Raw genomic sequence first — 17,598 nt, 5'->3', positions numbered from 1 at the left:
ATGGCACCAGCATCCAAGATAGTGTTCTTAATTGACGAACAGTCCATTATCAGTGGCAAGATTCAACTGGATCATCTCAAGCTGTCCATCATGCGTATCCTCTTATACTATCGCTCTCAACAACAGCAAGTTTTATGGGGATACCGTTTCTTTAGTACGCAGACGAGGTATTCAGCACACAGTGTTCGACACTTTTATACCATGGACGACAAGGAGTCGTTTTCTCGGATTGATCAAGAATACCAAAAGAGAAACGACGACCGGCCTGAAACAGTCATCATAGGGGCTCCCATCATGCGTATCAAGCAGGCACTCAAGGAAATCCTGGGTGATTTTCAATGGCAAAACACTGATCTCAGTACCTCTGGTCCCGAGAAAAACTATCTCTTCATCCTGACAGCTTGTCCATCCAATGGCATCGACATGATTCGGTTTTTCGTTACGCCTGTAGATGATGATGACGACGACAATGTGGATGACAGCAGCCAAAAACAAGCAGTGCACACCAAGAAATCAACAGTAGAATCATTTGAAGTGTCCAAATACTTTCAGCGATTGAAGGATGAATTGAGTACAACTCTGCTCAAAAGCTATCAACAGTGCCACATCTCGCTCAACATCATTGACACAGACTTCAAGTTTATATCCAGTAATACACATACGAGATTTATGAATCGACTGATTCACCAAGGATTTGTGTCCTGTTTTGATCAGTTTAGTGGCAACTACATTTTGTATCAAAAGCTGATTCGCAGAAACGATTTGTATGGACACTCTTTCTTTGCTGAATTTGCAAACATCCTCCCATCCAAACGACAAGCAGCAGTACACACGCAAGTTCCTTCTTGGAAGGGCCCATTCAAGACAAAGACAGGCAAAAGCTTGGGCAATTTCGCCCTGTATCCGTCGATCCGTGGTGCTAACTACCAACCATCTACCTTGGCCTTCATTAAAGAGATTCGCACTGTAGATGTCGTTCATGCCAGCCAGTTTTCAGTATCGTGGTTACTGAACAGAAGCGCTCAAGATGCAATTGTCGACTACAAATTCACGTACCAGCAGGGCGAGTCATCCAGTGCGTTCAATGTCATTCTAGATGAATTGTACGCCAAGCAGTCCATCTTGATCGCTGACTTGGTTCCCATCGTGGATAATGAGCATAAGGCTAGAAAAGTGTGTATTGAGCCCTACTCGAGATGCAGCGCTTCGCTTCGATTCCTGAATGTCGACAATCTTCCTCCCGTCTTGCACCTCAAGAATGTCTTGGTAGATCAAGACTACCCCATTGGGCCGTCCTTGGATACTACTAAAGTAGACACTGACATACCCAAAGCGCCATTGCAGCCAGGACACCGTACGCTCAGCTTATTTGCATCCATTCCAAGCTTTATTACAAAACTCACTGACAACGACGAGCCATGTAGCCAGGACACACAGACGGACCAACAGTGTGTAGAAACACCAGAGATCCAAGTGGAAAATAGTGCTGATCCAGTCGTTCACTTCCCATCTACTGTGGATGCATTTGGACAGGAGCTCAAGAAGGCCTATTTAGAGACACTGTATACCCAAGAGGTAAATGCATGCGCACATGAACTACATCTAATTGGATACTGATGCATAAAAAGCAGACTTTTATTGATGCTACCATCATACGCATTAGTAAATGTATCGATCACTTGCTCCAAAACAACCACAGCAGACAGGACATTATTGCCAGCATCTTTGATTATACCATGCCATTGGCAGATCTTGACATGAAGCACCAGAATGAGATTCCCAATGCCAAAAACGCACCCAGTAGCAGTAACTGCACATTAGAGCAAACGTACCAATACGCTTGGTGGAACGAGATTAAATCTAGAGCGCATGTGGGTCCTGCCTTTGAACGCATGAGCTGTGTAGCACTGAAATTGAGAGAGTAAAGTTTGGCCATGCACTTGTACATACCACCATTGGCTAATCCCTACTTATATAGAGCTCAATTGCAGACAATCAACTATTGCTTCATTTGCAAACTGACCAACGATCCAAGACAGTTGGAGGTGTATTCGCGTGATCCTTTTGAAGAAGCTCGCAGGTTTTTTTCAAAAGTGGTTGTTATCTTTAGTATGAATGACGATATATCAGACTTTTTGGCTTCCTTGGATTTCGAACAGGGTGCTCAAGCAACCAAGAAGCGAGATCCATGTACACTGAATGATTATGCTTTTGCGCAAGTAGTGGCAAAAAGGTAGCAACAATCATGGTATCGTCAAACGTAGGTGCTGATCTGTAAATTACTGTAGATTCAGCGAGCTCTCTGAGCTGGTGGACTATTTCAAGGAATCAGCTGGTGCTGATGATATGGCATCATTGCCCTCTCTTGACCTTGCTGACGATGTGCTTGATGATGACAATGATTTTCAGCTGCAACAAGAACCACAACCCCTATCACAGCCCTTTACTCCATTACCGCAACCAATCTCATCCTCGTCTAAACCTGCTCGTATTGAATCACGCACGTTATCCAGTAAGACCTGCTACATACGATGCCGCGCTGTCTCAGCCCATTGAATGCCTCTTTTTTTTTATCTATAGATACTCGTATCGTCAAACCAAACCATCCTCCAAAAAAGTCCACTGTCAATGCAACACCCTCTGTCAACTTGGAGCCCAAATTAGCCAAGACATTCATGCCTCAAAAGATGACCAGATCAAGCGGCAATACACTGGATTCCTTCTATAAGCGTATGGTCAATTTAGCCCCTAGCACCAGCACCAGCAATGAGCCTCAGCGCGGTGAAGCTACAAAAGAATCCATTGCCAAGATGAAGCGAGCAGCTGTGCATGGTAAAGCCACCATGAAGCGAGCAGGTAGTTTTACTAAGAGTGCCTTGTCGCCAAGAAGACCCAAACGCACAGTGTCCATGCTGTCTCAAGCACCGCAAGAAACAGGTACCGTGATCCTGCGTCGAGATAATAGCATACCCAATCCAGAAACAACACCCCGTACATCACTAAACCGATATCTTGGCACCAACCTATTTGCAGATTATTCAGAAGCATGCCCAGTAAGTAGAATTAGCCATGATCTTCTAATGCGTGATATTTAATGGCGTATGTATAGTCGCCTACATCGAGAACATCACCTGATGCCTCTGCTACAGTAGCTGGCTCGGCCTATTTGCAATCAGAATACCCTCAAGCACCCAAAACACCTCAAGGCACCTCATCTCGTTTTAGAAAGATCATGATGGATAAAACACCCCATTGCCATGAGAATGATCAAAATGACCTAGAGGAGTTTAGTGTGCGACTAACCAGCCAAGAAAACCACTTACCGCCTTACACACCGCGCACGGCAGCCAGAAGAGAGCGAGACCGTATTGATAGATCAGAAGGAAATCCTGCTAGAGACCTCACCATGAAATTCCAAATTATCAAGAAAGAAGAGGAAAAAGAAAGAAACAGGCCCGTGATCAAGCGTAAACGAGATATCTTTGCTGACGACGACGACGACGACGACGACGATGAGGACGAGGATCAGGAGAATACCAATCCTCTTTCCAACGGCACCAGCTTTAGTGCTACTACTGCATCAAGACCCGTCGTCAAAAGATCAAAAACGTTTGATTTCAATGATTTCTACAACAATGCATTGGATACACCGCCTATTCAATTTGGGCAAGCGTTGACAGGTATCGATGACGATGATGATGACGATGATGATAGTGATGATCTGGATGGCTATTTTGGGCTAGGTGGTCGCTGAGAGCACTTGTTGTATCCAGGATTGAATAAACAGTGTGTAATACAAGTCAATTAAAAAGCCAACGCTGGTAGAGCAGCAGCCATTGTGCACATCGAGATTGTCCCGCCGAATGCAATGTCTTGGGCTTGGACCCCCGTTTCAGCATATTTTAGCCCATTCTTTTGTGTGTGCGCTCTAGAGTATGGCGTAGCGTTCAATCTGGCTGTAGGAAGCGACCTATTTGCAAGCAATTCAGTAGCACTCTTTGATCCATGATGTTCATTTTAATACCTTGAGCAGATTCAAACGATGATGATGATCTTTATGAATAAGGCAATCCATTACACGGCCCCAATAAAGGTAGGGCCGAATTTATAGTAACTGAACAGATGTGACCCGAATAACGCGGATCCAAGGTTACACTGAAGGATTAATCAGCCACAAAAGGGTTTATTTTCGGTTTAGGCAAATATATAAAATTAGTTGTATAGCATCACTTTACAGCTCTCCTCTTTTTCCTCTTTTTCTCGTATTTTACACATCTGCATTCTCGGCCTGCCACAGCACATTGAATATGAGTTCAACAAATGGAACAGCAAATCCATTTGCACCCGATACAACAGGCGCACAAGCAGGGCTTTATAAAGGCATCGGCGTTTCACTCGCTGTAGCAAGCGGTATGGACATACAGTAGTCATGAGCGCAGTGTATCCACGATTGAACTTGCTCGTTTATGTAGGCGTGTTCATTGGAAGCAGTTTTGTATTTAAAAAGAAAGGTCTGCTGCAGTCCATTGAGAAATCAGGTACGCTTTTATTGATAAAATCGAAACGCTCTATTTTGCTTATACATGTAAACCACAGGAGGTGTTGCTGGTGAAGGATACACTTACTTGAAATCAGCAATGTGGTGGTCTGGCATGATCCTCAGTATGTGTTACATGCGACATCATTTGGGCATACAGACATTTAATGCTTCCAAATAGTGATTGTTGGCGAGCTCTGCAACTTTATAGCGTACGCTTTTACCCAAGCCATCTTGGTAACACCACTAGGCGCCCTCAGTGTGGTGATAAGGTATACGATATCTAAGGACAGGTGTGGCAATGTAGAGGCTAATGAGTAGTATACATACAGTGCGGTTCTTTCATCCATCTTTTTGAAAGAGCGCCTTAGTTTTCAGGGCAAAATAGGCTGTCTTCAGTGTATATTAGGAGCCATTGTAATTGTCTTGCATGCTCCCGAACAGAGTTCAGCAGATACAACTATTGAAACATTTAAAAAACTCGTCTTATCGGTTGGTATGTATATGATATCCATAATGAATGACACAATCTAAATGTTTATTTCACAGGATTCTTGGTGTACGGCGGTATTGCAATTGCCATTTCCTTGATTTTGGTCTTTTATTGTGGCCCAAGATGGGGCAAAAAGAACATGCTGGTGTATATATCTGTATGCTCCTTAATTGGGTCCATCTCTGTGGTGTTTACGCAAGGCCTAGGCTCTGCCATAGTTCATTCCATCACGCAAGAGAACCAGTTTACGAATTGGTTCATCTATGTCGTCTTGGGTATTGTGATTGTTACGCTAGTGATTGAAATAGTCTATCTGAATAAGGCACTCAACCTGTTCAACACTGCCTTGGTCACGCCTACTTATTATGTGATCTTCACTACCATGACTATTGTCAGCTCCATTGTGCTCTACCGAGGCTTTGATGCATCTCCTGTTGATGTGGCCACTTGCGTACTTGGCTTCCTCAGCATTTGCTCCGGCGTGGCACTTTTACACAACTCCAAAAGCCAGCCGTCTGCCTTGGTAGACGAGGCTGAAAAGCTGCAGGACGACGATGAAAAGATATTGCTAGAAGATCGCCATCTTCAACACGAACAACAACCCGAACAGCAACAGCCCGTCGTTCGTAGACGCAGCATGTTCCAAATGTTTGAAAACAAGAGCGACGCAGATCTAAACAAACAGGCAGATCATCATGGAGCACACAATCCAAGTGCTGCTGATCTATTCCCTGCCCCATTTTCAGGTATCAGTCGCTATGCCAGCACGACAAAACGCAGCCAGTCTATCATCACAAAGCATCGATTACAATCAGCTACCGACAACAGCATACCACCGCATAGCTCTATTGAGCAATCCAAATCAAGACCTCATTCCAACACCATCTCCATTGGAAACACTGTGGTCGGTGAGGAGGGATACAATCGAGAGATGCGATGGCGAGATCATCCAACACACGATATTACTACACAGCCACACGAGAATAGCAGCAGCCCACCTACCACGCAAGAGGCGTCCATCGTGGACACAGTGGGCGCACAACCATCTACTACAAACAATACGTTCGCATCTGTATTCAAGCGTAAGCACACTGCATCTTTTTCATCGCCAACAACAACACATCGAGCACAAAACGAACTGGATCCTTTGAGCAGCTATCGCATGCAAATCCATGGTGGAGAATCAGAGGATAGAAGAGGATTAGTTGACGCCAGTTGGGATGATAAATCGCCATGAAATAAATTGTAAATTATGTGTATTTATTAGATAACGGTTTGAAGTGCTGTCAGAATGGTGTCTCTCTCCTTTCTGTTGTCTGCAAATAGCTGGTAAGCTCCATTTTGTTGCGTTTCAAGCACAAATGCATTAGGCACAAATGTCTCAACGTCAATGTTGACATTGCTCAGTCTTTTGACATTGTTGAGATCGAGCACTGTGATGGGATTGGGGTTCATTTCATCGCTGTAAAACGTCATGCTCTTGCCCTTGATGGTGAAGTATCTGCGTCTCCAAAACTGAATCGCTCGTGTGAGTTTATACACGCCTTGTAATATTTACGCAATACTTACTGGACTTGTGCAAGGTTGTACTGACACAAAGCCAGAAAGAACAATGTCCTTGTTCTTCTCTGCCTCCAGCAATCTCAATTGCAGCATTTTCTTTTCTTCGATCAAACGTTCAGCCTCCATCTTCTCCTTCAAGAGTCTTTCTTCTTCCAATCTCTTTGCAGTTGCTTCCTCTGCTGCAAGTCGCTTGGCTTCTCTCTCGGCTGCTGCTGCTGCTTCAGCTGCTTGAGCGGCCATGGCAGCTGCCTCTCTCTCTTGTTCCTCTCTTCTCTTTCTCTCTTCTGCCTCCTGCTGTTGTTGTTGCTGAATCAATAATTGCTGCTGTCTTTGCTCTTCTTCCAATTGTCTCTGTCTTGCTTCATTGGCAGCACTTTCGGTTTGCTGCTGTTGTTGCTGTTCGTCCACATGTCTTATAGACGAGTTGGATACAGGAGGTGTAACAAAATTCTCACTTGCTTCTACAAACTCGTCTTCTTGAGCTAGCTGAGCAACGACAGCAGGTACAGGATCAGATGGTACAGTGGGGCTGGCAGGTGGCACAGGTGATTGTGTGGATTGTCTGCGAGATAATCTCTTTTGTGAAAGAGAAGCAGATGATCTACGAGAGGAGGATTGATTACCATCCCCCAGCTTGAGTCGAGTGCGAATGTTGATGTCGCTCAAGTCGTTCAATGTAGAGGCAGTGAGTTGTGCATGGTGTAACTTGAGTGTGGATGCAACAGATCTACTGTGCACCAGCGCTCTAGCTTTTTATGAAATCACCTGTATAAGTAGGCTGTATCCATGTTATTTCCATTCTGTATAAATTACCTCTGCGAACACCGCTAAAATAACCAATGTCTCGAGTCAGTATGCATGCGACTCACACAAGCATGCCAACACTCACCTCACTTGCTCTGATACCCAGGTAATCAAAATGAAGCGATCATCTACTCTAACGAAGCCGTACAAAACTTCATCGCTAAGATGATTGCGGAACTCGCTGTGGATGCAATCCGATGTTAGTTTTGAACTTCAATCCGTATACTCGATAAACTCACTCCAATCCCTCTGTGCCCTTGGAATACAACGAGATAACATCTCTGGTATCATTGTAGCCGAGAATGAGCCTATAAATTCGATAACAATGAGTAATTTGGAATCCATCTCGTGCTCTGCACATGTGCCATGTTTACCAATTCGTTGGCTCATCTTCCACAATGGCGGTATAAGTTTCGAGAATACGAGGATCCGTTAAATCACACATGTTGGTATCAAAGTAGTAAGCAAAAAGAAAGAAGAAGAAAACACAATAAGTTGGGGTTGAATTAAAGTTGTTTCCTTCTCACTTTCTTTACTATTCAAGGCACCTTTTCCTCCTGTTTAGAGACTAATTTTGGAACCAAGTCTGATATTGAATTCGTTTGGGAGCTGCAATGAGGCAAACTGATTTGCTAAAAAGCGTCTAAAATATAGAAATTAAACTGGTCCTACATGGATCTTGCTATTGTGTACACTGTCTATTGCTTTAGCTGTGCCATAGATAGCTATTTTGTATGATCATGAAATGACGGCTAATTACAGCATTGATCTGGATTCTATTTGTATACATAAATGCAATTTACTGGCATACTCCGAATCCAGACTATTCATGTGCATTGCCACTGTCTTCACTGCCAAATAATGCCTTTTGATATTGGCTTACATGTTTATTACATTTGCCAAATCGCGTAATCAGGGTCCATTTTCCACTTGATCATATAACTGATTTCATGAGTCTCATAATATTCCTTGGCTACTGTTTGATGAGATGTTGTTGGCGTGGGAATGCTGATTCCAACCACTGGCTACCGTATCTTTGCTCTGGAGCTGTGGATCTGATTTTTTCATTCGCGTATTTCATTGACAGCAAAAGATATAAGTTGCTTTAATGGACTACTGACCTTCTCTGTAGCATCAAAGCATCTAACGCCAACGCCTGTCTCATCATGGACTTCTTCCTTGACTGTATGTGTCATGAAACCGGAAGGATTCGTTGTAGCTTTAGCCAGACGTTATAATTGTTCTTGAGCTGAATGAGCAAGGACAATCACGCGTCGCATGATTTTGAGGCCAAACGACTTGACGGATCTTCAGTCAGAACAATAGACTATAAAAGGGAAATACTATTTCATAGATCAAAGGATGAAATAGTTGAACTTATCTCAACCGATGATATTCTGTTGACAATCTCTGGTAAATTTGATTGAGAGCACCGTGTAGTATGGAAGGAGAAGGCAGTATAATTTTGCAAGACACGAATCCCTTGTTTTGATAGATGAAGAGTATAGATGTGGACATCAAAACCCATGATTTGGATTAGCGAGACCACAATAGCTTTGATGTTGTAGTCAGGAACGTAAAGGGTGTTTCGCAAGTAGTTGTTGTTATGGCACTTTGCGCCTTATTATTGTAAAGTTTCTTCGCGGCTGTCTTCTTTGCGGTTTTAGACATAGCAACATCTGCGAGTGCTTCCATTTCAGACATCACTACAATTCTCATATAGGCTTTAAATCTTGAGCGTTCCTTTTGCATGATTGTGAAACCACATCGCCTCTATGTAAAATGGTAATACACTGATCTAGGACAAAAAATGCTCATAGATAAACATGTTTTTTCCCAGTAGACAATGTAATTAGCGCTATGAAAATGTGATTCAAGTACAACACTCCAAAATTTGATAACGTAGCCTGCCTCCGAGTTCTTATTTCTTGAAGATTTGTTGAAGAGTTGGGGGCCGATCCAGATGTATAGATATGCTATGAAGAAGAGCCTGTTATGCACAATACACAAATAACCCCTCCCATTTACATATAGTCGCATATGTACTTCACATATTTTGCTTGTGAATTTGTTGATTTGATTGTTTGAAGCATGTTGGAGACTTTGAACAACACTTGTGCATCTACTCTCTTCAAGAATATCTATAATGTTTTTACTGAAAAGCTACGTCAAAGTGACAGGTCAGAGATCAGAAGCCCCCCCAAGAACATAACACATCTCATTCAACATTTGGTAACATTGACCTATATGAGGGTTTTACCGTTGCGAGGCGAAGGTGCAAAGCCATAGTATTCAAGCAGCAAATTCAGTCTTTTACTTGTATTATTAATAAGCTTACCAGCAATATAAAGCATCAAAATTTGCATGAATCAGCTTTCCCGAAGTCAATATGCCTTCTGTTCTAATTAGAAGTTGCACAGGCTGCAGAACTGCCCTTCCAGAAGACTTCAGCTACCAAAGATGTAATTCATGCCATGTAAATTGAAGCTATACAGCAAAATCATAATCAAATTTGACAGCTTTCAAGCCTTCATATTTTGACATGTAAACCTCTCTGAGCCACCAGAATAACGCGAAACAATTGTACTGGAGTAGTAGTAACTTCCTGACACCTTTGCTCAACTTTTTGGGGACCCAAAAAAACATGGCCAAGAATCGATCAAAACCCATGAGGTACCCCTCATGGTTTTCATCGAAAATCAAACGATCGCATTTTTCACCTTGAAAATGGAGACTTTTACTACGGCATATATCAGATCAAAATGTTTCTCTCGATTCACAGCAACCTCCGAAACCACTTTTATAGGGCTTTCATATGCAAAATATGGCTATTTTCACTAAAAAACCTCATTTCAAATTTTATTAAATTGCTCAATAATTTTAGTCAAAATTCTTATTACAGCTAGTACCATTGGAAGCATCTTGAAAAACACTTCAATAATGTATTAGGAGGCATTGAATAATTATCACAGTTTATATAGTCGAATCTCTCAAAATAAATCGATCAAGTCGAAAAATGACAAAATATGGCCAATCTTGAGCAGAAAAGTTAACTGAGTTTGAATGAGCTTTGGCGGCGGAGGCAGGCGGCGCTGCTGCTGGCTGACCCAAATTTCTTTCTGATGATAGCGATGCTGATTAAATGGGATACTTTTTACTGGGGAGTTTTCCCTCACAAAGGTGTCTTTTGCGATGGTAATCTCTCAAAATGTCGCTGAAGGTTTTACGCAAGTCCTGTATTTGCGCGTGGCCAGTTTTATGCCACCATCTTAAGAGCAGCAGCAGTGAATGGTATGACAATTCTACCACCAGAAAATGGAGATAGTGGTGTATAAATGCTGAACTCTCTTCACAGCGCCTCAATAATAGCTTCGGAAGGATACCTCCTTGCTTCTCCTGACTCTGATATAATCTTTCTTTTACTATTAAAGAGAAGAAAAAAAAAGTGTTTATGTGGAAAAGAGAGGGGTTATCATCCAAACCAAAACAAACTATCTTTAGCTGATAAATGAGGATGTTTTTATTTGAATGCATGCAACAAATATATGATATTTATATATGATACGGAATAGATGGAATCAAAGGAGGTGAGGGAAAGGTTGTATATTATATACAAATAGAAGTCAATATATTGTGAAAAGGAATGTATAGATATGATTAAATATGAAGAGATATACAGAGTAAGATAGAGTGTGTGAGTGTGTGGTATCAAATATAAACAGTTAACATTGGGCTGCTATACGTGTATAATATAAAAACTAGAATGTTTCGTTTTGGTTTGGACATTTGTTGGTCAGATGAAGTCCATATTCTTCGCAGTTTTCGCAATACTGTAGAAGCAAATGGTTAGCACAAGGAAGCGTCTATGAATAAATCAACTTACAGGCCTATCAGAGCCTCTTTTTGCGACTGTAACTGCTTTGCAACTGATCAAGTCATGGCCACTAACCTCACAAAGCTCACAGTAGGCAATAGGATCCTTTCCGACGTTGTCCCTCTTGGGCGCTTCTTGGGCTACTTTACTGATGGACGATGAGGATGTTGTAGATTCGACCAATATCTTCTTTTCCTCTTTGACATCTTGCAATTCCATCTGTAACTTCTTGACCTGCTTGCGTTCCTTCTCAAGCGCTTCTTCCAAGTCAGCTTCTTTAAAGATCTTGGATTCGATGAGGCTCTCAAGCTCAGATATATCACGATTCAGGTTGGCAACCTGACGTTTCTGATCCTTCTCTTGCTTCTCAGCCTTTTCTTTGGCTTCTCTCAATTCAGTGGCATGTTGAATAATCAGTTTCTCCAGCTTCTTTTGATTTTGTTGCAAGAGTTTGGCAATCTTGTCATCTTCGCTCAAATCTTCCTTGAGCACAAGCTTGGTTACTTCATCTTGGCTGGCTTGCTGGTGCAATTTTTCGACTTCCTCCATGAGCTTTAGACATTCCATTTCAGCTTGTTTGTGGGATTCCTCTAATTTGGCGTAATCCTTGGATATCTTCTTGTTGTCTGATTTGAGAGAAGAGATCAATTGATGATATTGATTCAGATCTTGATGGCCTTGTTCTGCTTGCTCTTTCTGCTTCAATAACATGGCATTTTGTGCTTGCAGCTTTTCGATTTCACCACGGAATGTGTCTATTTGTAATTGGTGCTGCTTTTCATCGACATTGCTGCTATTGTTTTGAGAGGATTGTTGCTTTTGCTCTGCAAACTCTCGCTCGAGTTTCTCCTTGGCTTCAGATAGTTTTCGGAGTTCACTTTCAGTCTTCTTTTGACTCTCTACGGCTGCACGCACTTCATCAAGGTATTTGGTACGAGATACTAATTGTTCATCAAAGTCTGCTTGGAGTCGACCCAGCTGCTCTTCAAGCTTGGTCTTTTCTTTGGTGAGTTTCTCGGTTTCCTTTGATTGGTCTTTCCATGCCTCGGCTTCAATTTTGAATGCTTCATGACTAGATTTCTCGCGTTCAAGAGCTTCAATCTGTTCGGTAAGTCTCTTGCGTTCGCTTTCCCAGACATCTTGCAAGATTGCATGCTTCTCTTCTGTCTCGACATTCTTCATGAGTTGGGCAATTTCTTGTTTCAATGCCTCCACCGTAGATTGAAGGGCCTCACGTTTGATTTCATGTTCTTCCATTTGCAAGGCGCGCTCCTTTTTGAGTTCTTGAATAGTCTCTTCGTAGGCCTCAATGGCATCTAAACCAGCTTTACGCAGTTCTTCTCTTTCCACCTCCAAAGATGCAACTTTGCGACGCTCATCTGCTAAGCTAGCATTCAGAGCTTCACGGTCAACTCGGTTCATTTCAACAGAGCTTTCATAGAGTTCAATGCTTTCCATGCCGGCCACCTTCAATTCATCCACAGATTGTTGGAGATTAGCGATACGCTCGCGATATTCTTGCACTAGAGCGGTTTCCTTGGCTAGGTTCGCTTTTACAGCAGCAAGCTCTTTCTTGACTTTGTCAAACGCTTCCTTGGAGGCACAGTCTTGATGAGCAAGCCATTTGGTTTCAACGTCTTTCAGTTCTTCGAGTAGCCGATCCTTTTCACGAGTGTGGCGTTCAGAATCAGCCTTGATACGACGAATTTCTCTTTCCTTTTCTTCGACAGCGTTACGATGGGTTTCGACCTGTTCAGAAAGAGACGCCAAGAACATATCCTTAGCACGAGCAGCGTCACGCAGAGAGCTCATCTTTTCATGAACTTCCTCCATCTCCATTTCCAACTTCATTTGACGATCCATTGCATCCGAATCAGAGCCAGGTTGAAAGAATTGATGAGGCTGAGATGTGGGATATGAAGCAAGCTGCTGTTGCAGAGCTTTTGTCTTTTCCATCATGAGTTTTTCGCCTGCTTGAGCAGCAGCAGTTGCAGCTTCAGCTTCAGCAATCTTGCTCTCTAATTCATGTACACGATGCTCAACGAGCGATTTCTCTTTACGCACTGTACTGATTTCAAACAGCGATCTATCTCTTTCTGTGATGAGATTTTGTTGCTCTGCTTCCAGTTCTTGTACTTTTGTTTCTAAACGCTTAATTGCTTGCAATGTCTCCTTTTGCTGAGCTGTTAATTTTGCAATTTCGTTCGTGTGGTTTTCTTTGATTTCTTCCACGATGGCTTTATGGCCGTCCAATGTAAAGAGCTCCTCACCATTAGATGCATCATCTTTCTTTTTGAGCACAAGAGATCGCTCTAAAATCTGTTCCGCTGTCTTGTTTTGAGTATTCTCCAATTTGAGAAACTTGTTCTCGGCTTCCAGTACTTCGACACGCAGCTGCAGCTGCTGTAAACGCATCACAGTTTCATCAGGGGCTTGAGAGATGGCTTCGCCCAGGATACGCTCCAATCTTTCCTGTGGTGACTCATTCAAGGAGGAGGAGGATGTGGATGGAGAAGTCAACGAAGGGGCATTGCCAAGATGGGAGGCGGAAGCAGCGGAAGTAGTAATCGATTTGGACAAAGCTAAATTGGCCGGAATAGGGGTTTCAGTCAACATGTCATCTGATGAAGAGGATAATAAAGAGTCGTGATAATAGTCATCTGCGTTGTCTTGTATGCTATGGCTTGTTGGAGTCATCGCAGGTGATGGAATGCCACGGTTGTAGTGAGTAGGCGTCGGCGATTGAACCAATGGCTGTGATCTGCGAAGGCTGTTACGACCACCAGACATGGACACAGGGGATGTCAATGGACTTTGAAGAGATGCAACTGGTGAGCGCACAGACAATGATGGCGTGCGAGACTTTTTCTTTGGCTGCTGCTGCTGTAACTGCTGTTGTTGTTGAGATAGCTGATTTGCCGTCAGCCCAATGTAACGAGCAGCCCTGGACCCGTTTGAGATCAAAGATACCGAATTACGGTTGTTATTAATGGGCGGAGACAACGATCTTACGGAATCGGAGTCATCACCTAGAGGTGTTACCTTTGAAGCTAAAACAAATAGACCAGTCTGAGCAGGGCACGAAAAGTAACGTACGCTATTGAGAAATGTGCGTTAGAGATTTGAAACATTTCACTCATAAAAAAAGGGGCAGAGGGGAGGAATTTTCATGCATTTACCCTTTCACCGATCCATCGTTCTTGCCAGAGCCAACAATATCCAACTGGATGCCAGCCCATACGCCTTCTTTAAATTCAGCTTCACCCAAAAACTTCAAGGTACCAATTATTCCCATTGAATCTACTGCAATTCTTTCACCAATATAGAGGGATTTAGGCCGATTTATAGATGATGGTTTGGGAGAGGTGATGATTCTGTTGGGCACGTTTGGTTGCTGGTAGTTGCTTTCAGTCATGGTTGCTGAGGTGGTGGCAACAAACGAACGTGAACGTGCTTTCGTCAATGATTTGGATGATTTAGGTACTGGAGGTACATTTTCTGAGATGGTCTTTCTCTTTCGTAATTCTGCAGCGGAAGGTTTTCTAGATAACCTTCTGGTTGGGTTGTTTGTTAAAGTTAAGCCAGCTGTTGGCAACCTAGACATTTTGTAATTTTCAAAGAAGAAAAAAGAAGAAAGAAAGAAAGAAAGAAAGAAAGAAAGAAAGAAAGAAAGAGGTTAAAGAGGCAAAGAGAAAGAGGCATTTTAGAGATAGTGGAAAAAAGTCAGCTGTGAACATAATAAATTAAAAGTATATTAAAAAACCAGTGTACTTTTGTTTTTTGGAATAGACATTGTGTCGTACAATTCAGGAGTCTACTATGAGCATTTATAGTTAAAGCTATAGTTCTTTTTATGAGGACCAATTTTGATAATAATTTCTCTTGTGTCTGTATCCTCGCATACTATTTGTTGTTGACGATCATCGTCAGTAAGACAACATAGATCATGTTGGAGCATTGCGGCGGTACCTGGGGAAGCATAGGCGCTCTGTGTATGTACGGAATCAGTCAGAGTGATTGCTGTGCTCGCAAACACTATCTACAAGCTATTTTGCTGAGGCAGCTATGCTTTTTATAGTGCGTTCCAAAGTATGTTGAGATGCACGCTTGACGTAGACAAGCTGTTTGTGTTTAGCTATGCCATCGACTTTCTGTGCCGCAGAATGTTGATTGATGGATCGAATAACAGCTTGCTTTGACCTAGAATCATTCCAGGCATTCGTTTAGTAATCCCAAGATCTGATACATATCTAAATTTCTGATCTTGGATCACGAAATACGCAGGCACAGCATCAAATCTTCATGTGAACCTTACCTAAATGCCATTTCTATATCTGGTATTAGAGGTTACACTTAAACTTGAAGCCGCAAATGATCAATTATACGTCTATACTAAAAGGACATGGCATCGATTGAAATTGATATTCAAGCTCTGTTTCCAAGGAAAGTACATGAAATTTTGCCTACCATTGATCAAGCTCACGCTAAGGTACTGTTCCAAAATGCGGTTTCTTCTTGTTGACGCATGTCTATGCCAACAGCTTCTACTGATGAAGGAAAATCACTTTTTGAGCATACCATATTGCTTTTTATGCTGATAGACGCTATATCTAGTCAATTCACCGAGCTGCTCAAAAAATATCACAAGCAGTAGGTTATCATGGCCGCAGCGCTCAAATGTTTGCTTTAATATGTGATTGAAATCCATTGCATTAATCCATCGAAAGTTTTCTGAAAAGCAATCAGAACATTGCCTGAATCTCTAGCTATTGGAGACTGCTTGCGGATGGGCCATCTAAATAACACGTATGCTTCAAGTGATTAGTCTGGTCCACGCTGCATATACTTCTTTAGAAAAGTTCAAATCTACAGCTCATGATCATCGGAGTCCGCGGATGATCTGGCCCAATATGGGCATCACAGCAGAGAAGAAAACTATCACATCAGACGATGATGATAGAACCTAGTTTAATGCTTTTTGATAGAAAACTAAACCTATTCTTTGAAGGTTTAAATTTTTTCCTTCTTGTTGATCAACATTTATTTAATTTCGATTGATTGCAATAATGGGTATGTTCATCATTGATGATGAATCTTTATGGCTCTCGAAATGAGTTACTTAAAACGGGAATGTGTATAGATGACCCCCTTTTATTTATTTTTATCTCCATGGCAACCACACCACTATTTTGTGTACTGGTTTAGCTGCTTTCAATCATTGAGGAAAGTACACAAAACCCATATATGGAACTAGTGCTGTTTAGTTTTCTATTTTATCCGGCTGACTCGTAGTTTTCCGTCCATTAAACCTCATGTTTCTAATGTAAACACCAATCATTTGCTTGGCCTAATTTTACAATATAGTTATTGTGTAATTTTCCACTATAAAAGCATCTCGTTTTTTCCCTTCTTCCTTTTTCTTCTTTATTATATCATATAATACTTTCTTCCATCAAAAATATACAAAAAAAAATCCCTTTATAACTTCACTAACGCACTTCCCCCCATCCTCTTATTACTCTTTTCCCTTTACAAAAAACCATATAAAAAAAAAATAAAAAAACCCCCAAATCTCAAAATGTCTACTCGTACTGTATCTGTTAAATCCTTCAACAACAACATCAAGCAAACTCATTCTCATGCTGCACAAATAAAGCCCATTGCTACTGTTTCCAAGGCCACTAAGTCTAGCCATCATACCAATCAGCAACAGCAACCCTCCAAGAAGAAGTTGCAGGCGACCAACCATCATAGCAAGCAGCAACACCAACGCCGCAATCAAAAGAAGGTCAACGCTGCTGTTACTGACGAAGACTCCTCTTCCTCTTCTTCTTCATCGGCCTCTGAAGATGACAAACCTGTCAGAAGAAATAAGCGAAGCAATCACTATCAACAGCAACAACAATCTAGGTATTTCTATAACCCTTTTTCTCAATATAGTTGCAGCTATATTAATAACAACCCAATTTAGCTATGTTGATCAAGTTTACGCCGGTCCTACATTCAACAATGCTCCTGCTCCAAGTGCACTTCCTATCCCTGCTTTTAATGCTCGTGGTTCCCCTATCAACTACCCTCAACCTCTTTATCACTCTGTAAATCCCTCTCTTCAACAACAATCCATGGACCTCATGAACTTGATTACTCCTCAAAGGGCCGTCAACACTGCTTATGAACTTGAAAAGACCAATTTGGCCCTTTCTGAAATCCAACGAGGCCTTCGATCCATGCTCAAAATTGAATCCTAAAACCCGAGGTCCATATCACTCAAGTAAAAAAAAAACAAAAGGAATCATTTTTTATACATATAATTAGAAACAAACAACA

At 42.0% G+C, this 17,598-nt stretch overlaps 5 protein-coding genes across 5 annotated transcripts; 3 read left to right on the top strand and 2 right to left on the bottom strand.

The window, feature by feature from the left end:
• Positions 1-3,754, top strand: ATC70_002008 (uncharacterized protein; the record flags this gene model as incomplete). The annotated part of the gene is made up of 6 exons (XM_064821393.1): positions 1-1,575; positions 1,632-1,921; positions 1,979-2,233; positions 2,289-2,512; positions 2,581-3,053; positions 3,110-3,754. The coding sequence occupies 6 exons, from the start codon at positions 1-3 to the stop codon at positions 3,752-3,754; spliced, it is 3,462 nt and encodes a 1,153-aa protein (XP_064681079.1).
• A 553-nt stretch (positions 3,755-4,307) lies between these two features.
• ATC70_002007 (uncharacterized protein) lies at positions 4,308-6,267 on the top strand (the record flags this gene model as incomplete). Its single annotated transcript, XM_064821392.1, has 6 exons — positions 4,308-4,410; positions 4,473-4,538; positions 4,597-4,662; positions 4,719-4,809; positions 4,870-5,033; positions 5,087-6,267. The coding sequence occupies 6 exons, from the start codon at positions 4,308-4,310 to the stop codon at positions 6,265-6,267; spliced, it is 1,671 nt and encodes a 556-aa protein (XP_064681078.1).
• A 26-nt stretch (positions 6,268-6,293) lies between these two features.
• On the bottom strand, positions 6,294-7,842 carry POL30 (proliferating cell nuclear antigen; the record flags this gene model as incomplete). The annotated part of the gene is made up of 6 exons (XM_064821391.1): positions 6,294-6,545; positions 6,600-7,342; positions 7,407-7,420; positions 7,483-7,578; positions 7,637-7,705; positions 7,772-7,842. 6 exons carry the CDS (start codon positions 7,840-7,842, stop codon positions 6,294-6,296), a joined length of 1,245 nt encoding a protein of 414 aa, XP_064681077.1.
• Positions 7,843-11,155: 3,313 nt separating this feature from the next.
• Positions 11,156-14,875, bottom strand: MVP1_1 (Sorting nexin mvp1; the record flags this gene model as incomplete). Its single annotated transcript, XM_064821390.1, has 3 exons — positions 11,156-11,227; positions 11,281-14,368; positions 14,451-14,875. 3 exons carry the CDS (start codon positions 14,873-14,875, stop codon positions 11,156-11,158), a joined length of 3,585 nt encoding a protein of 1,194 aa, XP_064681076.1.
• Positions 14,876-16,849: 1,974 nt separating this feature from the next.
• LYS21 (homocitrate synthase lys21) lies at positions 16,850-17,519 on the top strand (the record flags this gene model as incomplete). Its single annotated transcript, XM_064821389.1, has 2 exons — positions 16,850-17,181; positions 17,243-17,519. The coding sequence occupies 2 exons, from the start codon at positions 16,850-16,852 to the stop codon at positions 17,517-17,519; spliced, it is 609 nt and encodes a 202-aa protein (XP_064681075.1).
• Between the last annotated feature and the right edge of the window lie 79 nt (positions 17,520-17,598).

Source organism: Mucor velutinosus (genome assembly GCF_035048745.1).
Source record: "Mucor velutinosus strain NIH1002 chromosome Unknown tig00000093, whole genome shotgun sequence".
Classification (NCBI taxonomy): Eukaryota; Fungi; Mucoromycota; class Mucoromycetes; order Mucorales; family Mucoraceae; genus Mucor; species Mucor velutinosus.
The sequence above is the reverse complement of the archived record's forward strand: the minus strand, read 5'-3'. Positions and strand labels throughout refer to the sequence as shown.